The sequence below is a fragment of the Kwoniella dendrophila genome, chromosome 1, assembly GCF_036810415.1.
Source record: "Kwoniella dendrophila CBS 6074 chromosome 1, complete sequence".
Taxonomy (NCBI): Eukaryota; Fungi; Basidiomycota; class Tremellomycetes; order Tremellales; family Cryptococcaceae; genus Kwoniella; species Kwoniella dendrophila.
This window is the reverse complement of record NC_089476.1, coordinates 3,054,787-3,071,399: the sequence shown is the minus strand read 5'-3', so window position 1 is coordinate 3,071,399 and position 16,613 is coordinate 3,054,787. Positions and strand designations below refer to the sequence as shown.

Sequence of the window (16,613 nt, the reverse complement as noted above, 5' to 3'; positions counted from 1 at the left end):
TTAAATGTTCGTTATTTGTATTTGTGTGTCATTATATGTTTGTATGTATATCATGATAAGTCGGCGAATCGTTCGGCTGCGGAGATAGCCTTGTTTTGGTGGTGTTGATAGCCCCAAGTCCGCTTTAATAGTTTGTGATTAGAATCCATGTTGGACGGAATCGGCAAGGAAAGAACCCATTTCAACATCATGTTGAATCTGATGTTCGTTTGTTTGATTGCCATGTAGACCACCATGATTTCGTTCGATTATGGGTGATTGCAAGACTTGTGGATGCGATGATGATGATGACGATGCCATGAAAGCTTGGTTATACCACACTGGCATCATACTTATCGTTGCTGCATCCACTGTACTATGATTCTGACCCCTTACTTGTACAGGTGTACCAGGTGTAAAAGGTACTGCCATTATATTTCGATGTGATATAGGTTGAGTTCGTGATGTTACTGGTGTACTGAAATGTCTCTGATGACCATTATCGCTATCCATATGTGATCGCATATGCTCAAACGAGTCCATGTGTTGTTGCGATGTCATTCTACTGGAATCAGGAAGAGCAGAATGACCATTAAGGCCTACAGTTGCGATACCTTGACTTGAAGCGGGCAATGGAGGAGGCATATCTATCTGACCACTCTTATTCATAGCTGTGGAAGCGAGCGGACTATCTAATTGATGACGACTGGCATGATGCTGTACGGGGGGACAGGTATTTGGCACTTGCCAGAGACCATTAATTTGATTGATGTTCTGTTCTTGAACAGGAGTTTGAGGTGGATATTGGAAGGTAGTGTAAACTCTTTGACCTACAGGATCTGTAGCTGAGCGCCAATGACCATGATAAGCAGTCATTTGCTCAGATGTGGGGAATGAGCCTTGACCGGTGGATGGTGTTTGCAGAGAAGAGTTGACAGGTGAGGCGGTATCATCTGATTTTGGTTCATTCGTGGGATTTGACACAGTTTCTTGCGGTAGGACAGGTGTAGTAGGATGAGACCACTGCTGAGGAGGTTGAGATGGCACTTGGGATGTTATGTGTAAACCTCTAGCTATCATAGATGCTGATGAAAGTGATCTTTGACGACCGTGTGAAGAAGACGTCTGAGAGGTTAATGGAGACTCGCCGATGGAGATCGTGGGCCTCTTCTCACCTCGACGTGAGCTGGACCGTGATTGTGGCAATGGGGTGAAGAAGCCTGAAGCTGACATAGCGGCATTGATGACTGGAGACGTGGGAACCGAGGATTGGTTCATGTAAGTAGAAGAAGGAGTCATATTTGTGGACGATGGCTATATGATGATCATAGTTAGCTTTCGATAACTGCACTAGCAACAAGAGTGGGGAATTTACCTGACTATTGGTTACGCCTTCACTAGAATCAAGCGACATTTCCTTTATGCCTTTTTCGAGTATCCATTTATCATAAACACATTTGAGTGCGTGTTTCATGTCATCTATTTCAGAAGTGTTGAGGCCGATCTGATTGTTTAACCAACCAGTTTCGACTTCATCTTTCTTTAAAAGGTATAACAATCTTGTGGCGAACACTTCCGACTGAGCTGAAGGTGAAGAGTCGGTATCTGACATAGTCTCGGTACTGACCGATGGGCGTATACTCTTGATTTGTCGATACTCGCTCGGCAGAGTTGGTACTGGTGGAGGAGTTGGTGATCTTGCACCCCAATCACGTTCCCTTTCATGGTTCGCTCTGATGACCACGCCATCCGATGCTGTTCGACGAGGTTGCGGTCTCGAACCTTCGCTGACTTTGATAGGCCAGGTAGGTTGAGGCGGTTCATCTTGAACTGTTGTAACACCTAAGCCAGTCATGGTCATACCGATATTGAAAAGTTCATCTGTCTGAGGTTCAGATTTTCTTCTTTTAGCTGATTTGATAGTAGGCGGTTTCGCATCGCGCTGAGCTTGTGGTAAATCAGTAAGAAGCGGGGTAGGTGAGACTTTTCGAGAGTGAGTTGTGGAGTTTGTGATAACTTTTCCTTTTCCTCGCGTAGTGCGTTTGCTCGGTTTGTCCATCGGTAATTCTAGCATACCATTTGATATAGCTCCTTCCAAGCCTAAACTGAAGAGGCTAGCACTCATAGACGTATCAGGACTATAACCCAGAGCGGGGGTGGAACCAGAAGGAGATAAGAGAGTTACAGGGGTTGAAGCGCCAGAAACAGAAGTTGAGCCCGGTAGCATGCCAAAAGGATTGCCCGCTGGTGAGACAGAGAAGTAAGATGCCGATTGAGGTAAAGACGATGCCATGGTGGAGACAGAAGACGGTACAGAGATAGACAGGCTATGAGCAGGACTTTTCGATTGACTGGTAATCGGAACAGGAAGATGACATGAAGGCGCAGATGACGTTTTTGCCTGCTGGATATTTAAATCATCAGTCACTAGAGTGGTACCACAATGAGGAATAACTCACTTCTTTCGCCTTCTTGTCCCTTTCTCTCTTCCTTCTTTGTCTTTCTCTACCTTTCTCTCTTACTCTAGCTTGTTTTTCTTCCAAGCGTACTCTTTCAGCTTCACTGTCATCATCTTCTAAATCTATCTCTGGTGATCTAGCTCTACTTCTTGATCCGCTAGCTGCATTATTCGGTGCTTCCACTGACACATCCAGGGTGCCGGTACCAGGAGACTGTAGGATTTGAGCTTGACCGAGAGGAGAAGGATCGAATGAACTTGCTGTAGAAACGCTCAAAACATCTGTAGATTTCCTTCTAAATTTGATTGCTTTTGTCGGTGTAGGATGGGTAACTTGAAAAGAAGGTAATTGACCTAATAATTCTGGAGACATTGGTTGAAGTAATGATTCGTTCGAAGGAGCAAAATTGACATGGTCCCCACCATATGGGTTACTATATTGACTATTGGCTATATACACTGCTTCGTCCGTATTAGAGGATGATGGATCATGATAATTATGAAAGATATGTGAAGAGGTAGATGCGGAGGAAGGTGAATAAAAGCTCGTCGTGTCCATGGCTATTATCAGAAGAGGTTTTTGTAAGCTACTATGATAAGAAGTGTGTTAAGTTCCAAAGAAATTTCGTATGCTCACCTAATATCTGGAATTTTGAGGTTAAAGAGATGTTATATACATAATTTGAGGGTAGTAGGCCACATGTCAGCTATGAATATGCTTTGCGCTACATCATGACACTTGTTAAAAGTGATGACAATTATGATTATAATTATACACGAGGTATGCAAAAGGGGGTCCGAGGTGGGGGGGATAAGGTAGTTTCAGAAAGGAAGATCGGCATGACACCGGATCACACTTATGAAAGAATAAGATAATTGAAATGAAAGAATCAGGTTTTGAAGAAAATGATACATGTTGACTTGATGAGGACAAAGGTATAGGATACTCACCTCGACCTCGTTGTTCTCCCTTATCTCCCTATCTATATGATCTTGATGATAACTATTATATTCCTCTTGATCGCGTTGACAACGCGTTTTGCTTTTGATGATTGTTGCTTTTGCTTTTATTTTTGTGCTTGACCAGACTCCTTTGGGAATTTATGTTATGACCCCCTTGTTTGATTTTTTCCCTTATCTTGATCAATCAAAGATCAAAGGTCAAAATCAAAAGCTAAGACCCTATCAATAAGGTATAATTGTATCGAATCTACAATAATCAGCACAGCTGAACGAATCTATTTACTCAACCCACAGTCTATATATATCTATCTATCTCTATCTACAGAATGCTAAAAAGAAAAGGTAGGTCTACTTTCAAAAGTTTAAAAGCCAAGTAATTGAATTTTTATACAAATTAAATAATTAAAGACTTTAAGACCTCTTAGACATTTCAGGAACGGTTATAAGTCAAGTCATACAAATCTATCCTAAGGTAATCTGCTCTTTGCTTCCCGGTCGGCCGGTCAAATAAGTTTCCCTCTTTTTGAGGAATACAAGCAGAGTAGTAGTGCTTATATCCCTTTTAAATAGCTTTCCCTTGTTTAGTCTATAGAATTTTAGGAGTACGTCTTTCCAATTCTGACGCTATATGTACAGCTAATTGTAATATCTATCAAAATTTTGAGGAGTCCTGAAGTTGTAACGACTTTGTGACTAAGCTGAAATTGTACACGCACGAGCGTACAAGGGATTCCTTTCTTGAATACAGATCTAACTATTACAATTTGGTAAAATTGATGAGAAACAGTCGAGTAAAGTGAAATGAGCTAGCCCAAAAAGTGGATTGGAACTACTCTTCTTCAGGCAACTGATTCAATTTCCGATCCGACGATCGATAGGTAAGAAGATGGATCAGGTGATATTGTGTGATACGCTTCTTTCGGTCGTTTTTGGTTGATTTTAGCTTTCCGGTTTTCTAGCGTTTGGTCGTCAAGGTCCCTTTTTTGACTGGTATATTATCTTTGGAGTTAATCAATAGATATACCGAGATGATCAAAGACTTTCCAAGATATCTGTATGAATGCAACTAACTACCTTGATTGAGTCGTCATTGATACATCTTATTATATATATATATATACCCCTATAGCGAGCCCTTACATCATAGAGGGGCGCATGCATAGATGCATGGTCACCAATTACTGATGATAACGTCTTTCTACTCACTCATCATCAACCAGATCTAGGTACAGAGAAGCTGTTCACATTCATCTCATCTCTTCTACCCTTTTTAACGAAGAGAAGATGATGAAGAATACATAATCCCATGTTTTTTTGTTAATCCGTCGGGATATCTTTATGAAATTTCAGGTAAGTTTTACCCGTGCCGTTGGATTTTGACAAGCTCTTCTCATAGCGTTCACAGTTAGTAGGATTAAGTACTATCTTTACTCGTACTGTATTTTGGGTACTTCGTACTTCTTTGATAGGGTATTTTACTTTTTTTTTCCTCTTCAAGCATGTCGTATATGCATCTCATTATAAAAACCCATGTGATACCCAGAACAAAGAAAAAAAAAACGCCAAAATAGCATAAGCCATGAAAACCCCAAGTCGGCAGTATACAAATATACAAAATCAAATTTCATCATTAGTACCTTTTCAAAAACTGTAAAAATAAAAGAAAAGCTCAAAAAAGTAAAAAACGACAGTTACAAATTTATGAAACGCTTTTCTGGATTTTTTCGGATCTGAACCAATAACTCGACTACAAATATTATCATTCCATTGTTGTACATGTGTCAGTGCGTGTGATTGTCTCGATATTCCCAATAATCAATGGATGATGTAGAAAGTAAAAAGATGAAGGGTTGGATTGCGAATAGACGAAGAGGGAAAAGACAGTCACGCTCAGTTTCGTCATGATTGTTAATCATCTCTTTAGCGAATAACAGAGACTGCAGGATTGATGAAAAGCGATAAGATCTATGCTATACAAGGATAGCTTGGTTTGACGATAAACCCCCCTCTTTCACAGACTACGCAGTATAATTGTATGTAATGGATCTGCAGAAAAGTGGATTGAACAATGCTTGATAACGATAAAATACCAAAAGATAAACAACCCCAATTCACCAAAAGATCATAATTCAAGGAGCCTAGAATTACCCGTATGTAATCTAACATATTTGAGCTTCTAATTCGCTTACAGCTACCGTATAGGTCGTGCTTAGGTGATTGATTGACATTTTGCCCTTGAAGAACAAAAGAAACTTTTGCTTGGAAGCAAAAATGATCTATATCTCTCCTGAATAGCTTCGTAATCGTAACTATAATTAAGGGTAAAAGAATCATGGAAAACTTACCATTAAATAAAGCTCGAAAGGAGTAGTGCCTTATCACAAATCCCGAATCCTTCGAAGAGCATGGTATGAAATCTAGGCAGTGATGTAGCTCACTATGGTAAATCCTCACCTTGAGAGAGTGGTATGACTACTTGCCATACATAGCTTCACAGAGCTGCTAGTATCGGACTACCAACAGCTGAACACGAGCAACTGTTTCAGACAGATCAACCCCCCACTATTGAGGTCTTACAGAAAAGAGATTTTCGAGAATTCCAACGTTTTACGAAATCATGGGAGGAATGACGCGTCAAGTTAGTCTTACAGTTCAACCCCGCTTCGGTCATCTGACGTTCCTTTTTCGAAGAGGCGTCTGAGGTATCCTGAGATAGCAATCCCACCTTTTTCAGCTGTGCATAAGGTAGAAGACATACCAGCTGTTGCGTCCTCCTTCTCGATCATTTTGCTGTTCTTCGTGATCTACATATACGGCAGACCCTACTGTACATGCTGTTGTACCGAAGAAGCCAAGCGGGTCATAAATAATTCGGCGTTTCATCATAATCATAGCGGTTTAAGATGTACCTTTTCTTTACCTCACCTTTACCTTTTTGCTAGAAATTCCTGTTCCTCTCCTTCGGCATATAACATAATCTCCTTAGCTTTATAAAGCTCCGAGATTTTCATTCGTGCAGATTCATAGTTAGACAAATGAGTTCAAAGGAAGCAAATCCTTCTTTTTCCCATAGTCTCCGAATACTCCGCTAATAGTTAGGGACTTACGCTACAGTAATTTAGTGATCCGCAAATGAGAATGCATAATCTAAATTTCACTTTGACCGGTGGTAATGGACTAATTCCAAGTCACTTCCCACGCCATCGCAGCATTCCTAGCTAGCATAGTCAGCACAACGGATCCTCCATAAGTTGCATACATACAGTGTATTAGAAAATGATTTTACTCCGATGATACCGTTTTGATATTATTGCTGAAAAGTCAGTGTACGAAAACCCCCAAATTCTTTTAACGTGCTAGTATGTAATTACATAGGTAAAACTTACCATTTATTCGGAGCCAATCACTAATCAGGGTATGGTATACATAAACCCCAGAATTCATGTCGCAACGCAATTTTGTGATAAAAGTCTAGATAGGAATAAAGTCGTAATTGAAGTTAAGAGTGTTCTCCGCGAAAGATGTACGAAGTTGACCTATATTTAACTCATGCCGAGGTGACCCAATATAACAGATGACACATGTCATGAATTATATCGCTGATTATTCAATTCCTGTCCGGGACTTCCCCAATTTACTCCAACGATGCAAGGGGTTTTCTGGACCGCTGTCAGGCTTGTAGATATGTAAACATGGGGAAAAGAAATGTATAATAAATCGGGTAGAGTGACCTCGAAGAACACAAAGGGTTTCATGCATTTTGTTAAGTCAGCGAGATTTACTATTACTCGGTTGTCCACAAAATTCCCACCACCTCTTCATCTCAATCCGTTACTCTGTCCTTAACTTTGTCGAATTTCCGGACCTTGATGGGGTGAAGCATGCTACAAGTCGTACTATCGTACAGCTTCGCGCAGCAGGAGTACATTGTCTTGTCTATTTGCTCGTCGTGAGAAGATATAGATCTGGATAGAAGAAGAGTTACACTTGACATTTTTTTGAGGCCAGGTCTATCCACACCCTTTCATCAAAAATTTTAGGAGTACTTAGGCTTGTGAATATCATTTATGGAGAAAGCGTGATCATGTATTGCGCATCGTGTAGCAGACAATCAATTTCGGATCCCTTTTTTGGTCCTGGCAAATCGACGTATTGATAGGAGATTTATTTGCGCTGATGAGGAATTCCGTATTACCCCCATCTTTTTTTTTTTCTAACATTGAAGTAGTTCGAGCAATTACATCGACCAATGCTTGATGCCTATTTGCCACATACCCTTTTTCTGATCTATTGTTCACGTACCTCCGGTTTATGCCTTCATCTGCACGGTAACATCGTGTGAGGTATGTTATGTAAAATCAAACAAATTCGTGCTAAGGAGTTGATTGTATGCCTGAAATGAAACAGTCAATCGATAAAAAGGATTACAAAATGCGTCATGCCATATAGTTATCGCTCGCTCATTCTGCTCAGATAGATAACAAATTTTAAAACCTTGAACTGTAAGATAAGATTAACTTTTTGTACAATTGACTCATGATGTTCAAAATAAAGTAACTGAAATCAAGGGGGTTATATGCCACATTGCCACCCAGTGAATTTAACGTTTGAGAATTGCCCTTTCCCACGCGAGAAATCAAATTGAAAGCTAAAAGTCGCGTTTCAGGTTGTGCATTGTCTTCATTTCACTATTTCACCATTTCACTGGAACGCTTGGACCGGATTATCTCTTACACTCTACCTAAATTACTCATCTTCAATAATAATATTCAACAACTTTAACCATCATTTTGTATCCTGATCATCTCTTCAGGTCATCATATACAAACCTCAATCCTAACGATAACGATAACGATATCAACGCCTCAGGTCATTGAGATTGACAATATTCACCCTTACAATTCGGGAAGTAATAGTAAACACCTTCGCCTCCCTCCACCCCTGAAGTAACTTTGTGTGCAACGGAAGACTCGTATACAAGAACTTGAGAATATCGTCTTTAGAATACCTTACTGTTAAGGTATATATACTGTGGAACTAGCAAATCTTTCTTGCTGTCATATCTAACGGTTTACCACCTTCACAGTGTAAGTCAGCCTGCTAACAGTTCTTGAGAGATACCAGAGGAAGCTATAGGTAGATGCGGTCGGTATGATAAGGATCATGTCAGACGTTTGGAGACATATTCATATGCTGATCATCCTACCAACACATATTATAGCCTACTACCCCTCCTCATCCATCCCCTACGTTTCATCATGGCAGCTACACGGAATATCAAATGTAAGTCATATTCTTTCAAGACCTGCCTATTAAGTGTAGACAAGCTGACAGTTCATCTGTGCTCGTTCCTTCTTCTGTTATCTGTTACTGTATACTTCTACCGTATCGGTATCTTATTTGCCTTCCAACAACATCATGACGGCCTTCAATGACTTCCTGTACTGCCCCGTTGGAATTGAAATAGGTGTTGTGGTAGGAGATGGTGCTGTCGGAAAGGTAAGCACTGTGACTTACAATGACATGTATCCGCATATGTGTTCTGTAGACATTGGGATTACACCCCTACATCTGGACACATTCGCTGACCTGCTTTCATCTCAGACATGTCTCTTGATCTCATACACCACCAATGCCTTCCCTGGAGAATACGTTCCAACAGTTTTCGACAACTACTCAAGTCAAGTGATAGTGGATGGCATGACTGTTTCATTAGGTTTATGGGATACCGCAGGTCAAGAAGATTACGAGTGAGCAACTTAACACACTTATCAAGCTAGGGCAGAAAACTAATAGATCTGATTTTGGCAATTTTCAGTCGATTGCGACCTCTATCTTACCCACAAACAGACGTATTCTTACTTTGTTTCTCCGTTGTATCCCCTGCATCTTTCGAAAACGTCCGAACAAAAGTGAGTCAGTCTTTGATTGCCGATCGGAGTGTGATGTACAGCTAACTCGTAATTCACTACCCAGTGGTACCCAGAAATCCAACATCATTGTGAGATTAGATTATATGTAATTATTTCATCGACTAGGTAGCTAATCTAGTTTTTGCTTGATTTCAGCTCCTGGAACACCTATCATACTTGTCGGAACCAAATTAGATCTAAGAGATGATCCACTGCAATTAGAAAAATTAAGGGATAGAAGACAAGCACCTATTCAATATTCCCAGGTGAGTAACTCGTTACTCAGTATACCTGGCATATTATTCCTCTGGGTATTACCTTTTCGTACACGAGATATGCCGCTTTCAGATTATGTTAACTGACATGACTTGTATACTTAGGGATCCGCCATGTCAAATGACATCAAAGCTGCAAGGGTATGTGATCTTCTAGCTTGCAACGGATTGATGCGATAAAATGTTGATTCCGTTTATTTGTTCAGTACCTTGAATGTTCAGCTTTAACACAAAAGAACCTTAAAACTGTATTTGATGAGGCTATCCGAACTGTCCGTAAGTGTCTATCCTGCCGTTGCTCCTATGATGGATACCAGAGGTAGGACGTTGCTAAGTGACAAAGCATGTAGTCAACCCGAACCGACGCGCTGGCAAAGCCAAAAAATCGAGTGGATGTGTACTCATGTAGAAGAGCACCTATAGACAGCTCTATGACTTCCGATATAGTTGGGACGGGACCATATCATCCATTCCTATCATACTTTCTTCCTCCTTTTCAATACTTTCACATCGCTTTTTTGTCAATAACAAAATCATGTAATAACAGGTTTCAATTATTCATTACTCTCATTTTCAGTATAACATATTCATACATTACGCCTTATTGCTATTCTCACTTACAACAGTTGCCCAATTAATCTTACTTCATCATCAGCGACGCAAATTACATATGATTTACACGAACACATCGATGATTGCTTCTTTCTTGTAAGTCAGTGATATGCATATACATGCCTAGGACAAGTAAAAGAAGCAGACTAGATCATGTCGAAACCTGTTCTGTTGATATTGTTTAAAAGGCTTAGCACGAATGGACTACAAAGTTTTTAATTTCATAGCGATTTACTATTCAACATCAATAGACACTTTTACCAATGTGGCACTCGCGATCTGTCAACATCAAAACAGAGTAAATATCTAAGTACGCGAATATCGATCGGTGAACGGTCTAGGGGCTTTTCTTTTAGGCATAACTTTTTCGTATGCCGCCCTTTGAACATTCAGGAATCATGATATCAAGATATTGATTATTAGCTGGCGTGTAGCTATTTCCAAGACTGGAATGGAGGTTATCACAATTCTTTCTTATTTGTCAACTAAAGTGTGCCACACGTACAGTACTATACCTCACAAAAGAGTAGGTATGATCACCGTGGATGTATTCAGTATCATTCCGACTTACCTCTTTCTCTTGGAGCACTTTGCATGACAGCTCTCAAGCCTATACCATCTAGATTATCTCTTTCAATACGATCTGTATTTTAACGTGTATGAGGTATAATTTACTAATAAAGTCGAAGGTAGAGGAGACAAGGTAGCACGTCAGTATTTCTAAGTAGTTGACATCTCTTTCAATATGCACTGCAGTTACACAATACATGGTATATTAAAGCATGAGACCCGATGCATAAGATCCATGAATACTTGTGAAGTTGTTCCGGGTTTATGATATACAGTATATATGTGTGGTTGTATTGTGAATTATATTACAACAGAAGACCCTTGTTTATGGCACAAATCCTGAGAAAGGAGAATGGTATACTTTTAAAATTAATAATACTGTACAAAGAACTTTGTCATGATAGAGAATGAAGTCGGATATGGAATTCAATATGGTAAGTGGCACTACACTACTGTTTCATCAAAGCAGCCTTTAACAGTTGCTTGGCTTTGGTTTTTTCACCTTGTTCAATTATAATCCCATCTAATTTGTTTAAATTTGAACAAGTTGTCATTAATAATCCACGATAAATCAATCTTTTTGAATACCATTCATCAGGTAAGTTTTTTCTAAATCTTGAATCGTATGATTGCCATGTCGATGGTGGTGCTCCTAATTTAGTGGCAAACGTGGAAGAAGATGGGTCTAAAGCTAATTGTGTTGTTGTCGTAGATGAACTGGAAGAAGAGGAAGGTAGTAGTAATGGGAAGTAATATGATAAAGTTGAGGGATTCATTCTATTTCGGAACAATGACAAGACTCAAATATAAGCTTATCTCTTTCAATGCTATGACAATGGGAAAATCACAAAAACATACCTGAAATCGACTTCTTCTAAATTCTCTAAACCTTTTAACCCTTCCAATATATTCTTACCGTGAGAGCCAGAATCTTCACTACCTAATCTACCACCCACAAGAGTTATTTTTCTTAATCCCTTTAATCCTTTTATACCAGCTAAATTGGGTAGATAGTTGTAATTCAGATTCAACACTTTGAGATTTGGTAGATGATTACTTGAGAAATTCTGAGGCCATTCTGTCAAACCACATGCAGCTATTTCAAGATATGATAACGAATATAAAGGTGAAGAAGGGAAGAAATCTGATCTTAGAGTATTTCCAGATAAATACAATCTCTTGATATTTTCTAAATCTTTAAATGTCAATTTCAAGCTTGTAGTAGCCCTTTGATTTCTTAATGAAAGATTTTCTAATCTACCGTTATTACTGGATGATGAAGACCTTGATAAATGGGTCAACTTGTTACCATCCGCATATAATGTTCTAGCTTTAGGGAATAATGATAAGTCGAAGTGATCAATATTGTTTTCGCTAAATCGAATAACTCGAACACTTGTCATTGCTTTCAAAGGGGCAAGATGTTCAAGTTTATTTCCATCTATTCATAGGCAAGATTGTTAGCTTATGAAGGTGAAGTATGATTTTTGAATGGTAAGAAACTAACCTAGATTAAGAGAAATTATAGATGTCAATCTATGTAGATCTCTCACGGATTTGATCTTATTGTTTGACACGTTCAATGTTTCCATTTTACCCCATTTTGCCATACTTAGATCTAAGCTATCAACTTGATTGTTTGCACAAGATAGCTTGATCAAGCAATCCATGTCCATGATACCAGAAAGATCAGTGATAGAGTTGTTGTCCACTTTCAGCTCTCGAAGGTGTTTAAGGCATTCAAGTTCTATCACATTGTAGTATTAGCTGAGTATTCGCATAACCGTGGCAAAAAGAAGCTATTACTCACGAGCAACACTGTCCAGCTGATTTCTGGAGATATCTAAATACTGCAGGTTTCTCAGGTGGTTAACCGAAGTCAAGCTAGTAAGTTTATTGCCAGCAACATGAAGGTTGCGAACAGTCGAAGGTATACCACTAAGGTAGGATATGGTATTATCATCCCTGCAAAAATCCGCACTCAATCAGCTAAATTGATCCCTTGGAAAGAACGTAAACGACGCAACCTACAAGTTAGCTTCGTCTATAGCAGGTAAAAATTCCTTCAATCTAGCTACACTATCTGCTCCTTTACCTTTCAAGTTGATTGATTTCAGATCTTCCCAATGGGCTTCGAAAGGATGTACATCCGTTATGAGCTCTACTAATTTATCATGAGCTACACCAAATGAACATTCTGTCAAGAAAGTGGCGTCTCCTGGGTTTCGAGGTGTATGAGCTCTGAATGATCTTCCACGGAATGATCGTATCGGTACGGTAGATTCGGAATCTGAAGAATGCACTGAAGCCAAAGAATTGTTTGAAGCGGAATTTGATGCTGGTCGTTCAATAACTCTTGTTGATGGTTTCGAAGGAGTTTCATTGTCTAAACTCATTTCTTCCATATCTTCTAATAACCCTTGTATTCTATTCGTTCTAACACTAGGCAAAAAGCTTTTGCTATTTTCACCATTAACGTTGTTTCCATTATTTTGACTACTTGAATCTTCGTTGAATAGATCCGTCTCATCTGATGTAGTCCATCTAGCAGTTGTGGATTTAATTTCAACTTCCAATCCTATAATTTTACCAGTTTTCTTACCATCAGAGAAACTGACAGAACGTTTACCACTACTACCGGGAGTTGCACCTCTCGTACCAGCAGGAGTAACTTCGTCTGACCATCCAGCACGTTTCTTGAATACCCCAGCAGGTGTAAGAGCATTTCGCAAAGCCGAACGAATTGGTTTAGGTGCATGAGCAGAAGGAGTCGGTGTCATGATAGCTGGAGCTGAAGCAGCATGATGTATCTCTGGACGATGTGGCGATTGTGGTTCTGATGATGGTGAAGTAGGGGAAGGTGCCGAAGGTCGAATTTCAGGCATCTCTGTAGGTTCATCTAAATCTGATTCGGATCCCGATTCTGATTCTTCTTCATCCAATATTTGTGTTCTTTCTGCTTCACGAATGAGAATATCGTCATCATCAGAAGTCGTAATCGAGGAAGAACTTATACTGAATATTGATATTTCAGCTTGACGAAGGGTATTTCGGTTTTGGTTCTGCGTACTTCTTTGACCATCATCAGGTAAACTTTCCATACCAGCAAACACATCAACTGATTCTTCGCTTCCAGCAAGTCTACTTTCACCAGCTTCATCTAAAGGCGCTAATTCTTCTCTGACCCATCTCATACCAGCTCTATCGAACCTCATTTTACCAATTCTATCTGGAACCACACCTTGAACATCATCAGGTCTGATCATTCGCATGCCATGACCTGGACCAGCAGCTGCTTTAGGTCCACGATGTTTAACGAATGATGTTGATATGGTTGTAGATGTAGCTTGAGTTGAAGATGACATGAAACGATTTAGATCATCAGCATTAAATGGTGCAGGAGGTTGTTGAACAGGTGCGCCGGAAGAACTTGAAGTTGAAGCTCGACTTGTTGGTCTTCTTTCTTCTAATTGTTGTCGACGTTTTGGCAAACTATCTCGAAGAGGTTGTTCATCTCCACTACCACTATCTTCTGCTGCAACTCGTTTAATCTCTTCTGAAGCGCTAAGTCGTCGAAGCATTCTTCGAGGACTAGGTCCGGTCTTGGATTTCGATTTCGTTCGAGATTTTGCATAATCCTCAGCTTCTTCTTCCCACATTCTGTTTTCATCCGATTCGGATAGAATTCGTCTGCCACCAATAGCCACCGGACTACTTTCTACGCCAGAAGCGGACTCGGATACTTTTCTGGATTTGATGCGAGCCATAATATCTTCAGCAGCCCTGAGATATCCTGACGATGTTGTTGAAGGATTCGATCGATGTGTAGGTTTTTCGCTCGTCTGGCGGGGTATAAACTGATCAAGTGGAGGGGTTGGAGGGAGAGCAGCGTAATCGATAGTTGGTCCTTCTAATAAGAAAGTATCAGCTTATGAAGGAAGCAAGGGTGTTTGAACAGATCCGTGGGCGACTATAAGGATAGCACCAATTTTGGCTTGAGACAGGACTTACCCATTTCTGAATCATGTGCTTCACTAGCAGTTGTTTGACTCTTACTAGCACTGGTCGTGGTTTCATCCGCAGTATCTCTATCTCTTATTCTGTCCATCATTGCTCTACCTTGAGCTCCCCAATCTTTCAATCCACCATGTCGTTTAGGGGGTGACGGTGGTGACAGGCGCAACCTTTTAGATGATCTTGCATCTGACGATAAGCTGGAACCCGAAGGTGTTGATCTTGTTCCGGAACCGGATGCAGAAGGCGAAGCTGAATCATCGGCAGCAGGAGACCATTGTCTTTGAATCCGACTCGTTGGTGCAGAAGGTGGTGAAGGTGAAGGTTCGATAGCTATACTATCCACAAGAGCAGACAAGTGTTCTCTAGTATAAGTATCGTATGTACTCCTAAATAGCCGTAAACCTGGGTTAGAGGATTGTTGAGGTACTCCTCTTGACGGAGGTTGTTGAAGCTGTTCTATTGTAGGTCTACTTTTGGTCTTCATATTCAGTGTTGAATGGGATGGTCCTTCGCCATTAGCATGACTCTCAGGATCAAATATCGATCTTTCTGAATCGTTTTTTTCTGGAGACTGACTATCTGGAGGATGTCGAGGTGCATTGAATGTGAATGGGTAATCTCCTGAACCTCGTCTGTTGAAAGGCGATAGATCCGTTTCTACTTCTCCTGATTTCAACGTTATTTCTCCTAGTCGTGTTCTAGTTGTACCATTATCTTGACCTTGAGGCGCTGTGTAAAAGTCCCCGTCTACAGGTAAAGCTGAGGTCTCATCGTCATCGTCTCTCACGAGAGTACTATTCTGTATCAGAGAATCCGCTTCTTCTTCTACGACTTCTTGTTCTATGATATATGACCTACCCAAAGAGCCTGAAGCAGAGGATGTTGTGGTGAAGGAATCGTTAGAAGAAGGAGTGACAGATTTGCTTAACCTTGAAGGATTGGCAGGTGCATAAGCATGGGATGTACGTCGAACATGAGTAGGTCCAGCTGGTGTAGGCGTCGAGATCGCTGCAGATGATTCTGCTATAGGTTCTGGTTCTGGAGAAGGAGGCTGCTGTGTATGGGGAGCGGTGGTGGTTGGTGGTGAAGGAGGATCAAACATTCTTTCTAGAGGTAGAGCACCAAAAATATCTTTACCACCTTTTGGTCCCAATGGATTTCTAGCTAAATGTTGACCTCTGTTATCTTCTACACCTTCTTTAACAACACAAGTACCAGCAGCAGCTAGATCATCAATCCGATCTTTGTTTGATCCTGTATCAGATGATGATCTAGATGAAGGAGGTGATAATAAACCACTTTCATTATTTTGCGAAACAGATCTTGATCTAGGTATCGGTAAATGACCTAGACCATTATCGACATGACCTGAAACTATTCTACCTGGCTGCTGTTGACTATTGAACGAGCCTGAACTAGCACTTCTTGAAGGTGGTAATGGTCTTGATGAAGCTTGACCTAACATTCTCAAAGAACCTCTTTTCGCTCGAACAGAATCCATATTTATCGTTGCTTTAGGTATAGGAGGTAGATCAACCGGTAAAACAGGTGGTGAAGGTGAACTTTCTGGCCATTCTTCTGCCAGCTCATCTGTATGCCATCCAGCTGTAGGGAATGACATGTTGATTTGATGATGAGTATATTGTATGAGAAAGAAAAGCAGAAAGTAAAGATATTCAAGTTGATGAAAAAAGTAATGTTGTGTTTTGTTGTTGTTCTGGAAAGATAGTCGCGCTATGTATCAACGAGGAATGTGACATAATAATGTAAACAAACCAAATATAGACGAAGATTCGGGCATTAAATATGTAGCCCATTTGACTTCGG

The 16,613-nt window shown here is 40.2% G+C and overlaps 3 protein-coding genes across 3 annotated transcripts; 1 reads left to right on the top strand and 2 right to left on the bottom strand.

The window, feature by feature from the left end:
- Positions 1 to 138: 138 nt before the first annotated feature.
- L201_001096 (uncharacterized protein) lies at positions 139 to 2,810 on the bottom strand (the record flags this gene model as incomplete). The annotated part of the gene is made up of 3 exons (XM_066216889.1): positions 139 to 1,293; positions 1,355 to 2,380; positions 2,439 to 2,810. 3 exons carry the CDS (start codon positions 2,808 to 2,810, stop codon positions 139 to 141), a joined length of 2,553 nt encoding a protein of 850 aa, XP_066072986.1.
- A 5,848-nt stretch (positions 2,811 to 8,658) lies between these two features.
- On the top strand, positions 8,659 to 9,996 carry L201_001095 (uncharacterized protein; the record flags this gene model as incomplete). The annotated part of the gene is made up of 9 exons (XM_066216888.1): positions 8,659 to 8,683; positions 8,868 to 8,899; positions 9,005 to 9,150; positions 9,219 to 9,312; positions 9,377 to 9,401; positions 9,469 to 9,578; positions 9,693 to 9,728; positions 9,794 to 9,863; positions 9,938 to 9,996. The coding sequence occupies 9 exons, from the start codon at positions 8,659 to 8,661 to the stop codon at positions 9,994 to 9,996; spliced, it is 597 nt and encodes a 198-aa protein (XP_066072985.1).
- A 1,222-nt stretch (positions 9,997 to 11,218) lies between these two features.
- Positions 11,219 to 16,407, bottom strand: L201_001094 (uncharacterized protein; the record flags this gene model as incomplete). The annotated part of the gene is made up of 6 exons (XM_066216887.1): positions 11,219 to 11,546; positions 11,628 to 12,210; positions 12,277 to 12,516; positions 12,580 to 12,734; positions 12,801 to 14,679; positions 14,781 to 16,407. 6 exons carry the CDS (start codon positions 16,405 to 16,407, stop codon positions 11,219 to 11,221), a joined length of 4,812 nt encoding a protein of 1,603 aa, XP_066072984.1.
- Between the last annotated feature and the right edge of the window lie 206 nt (positions 16,408 to 16,613).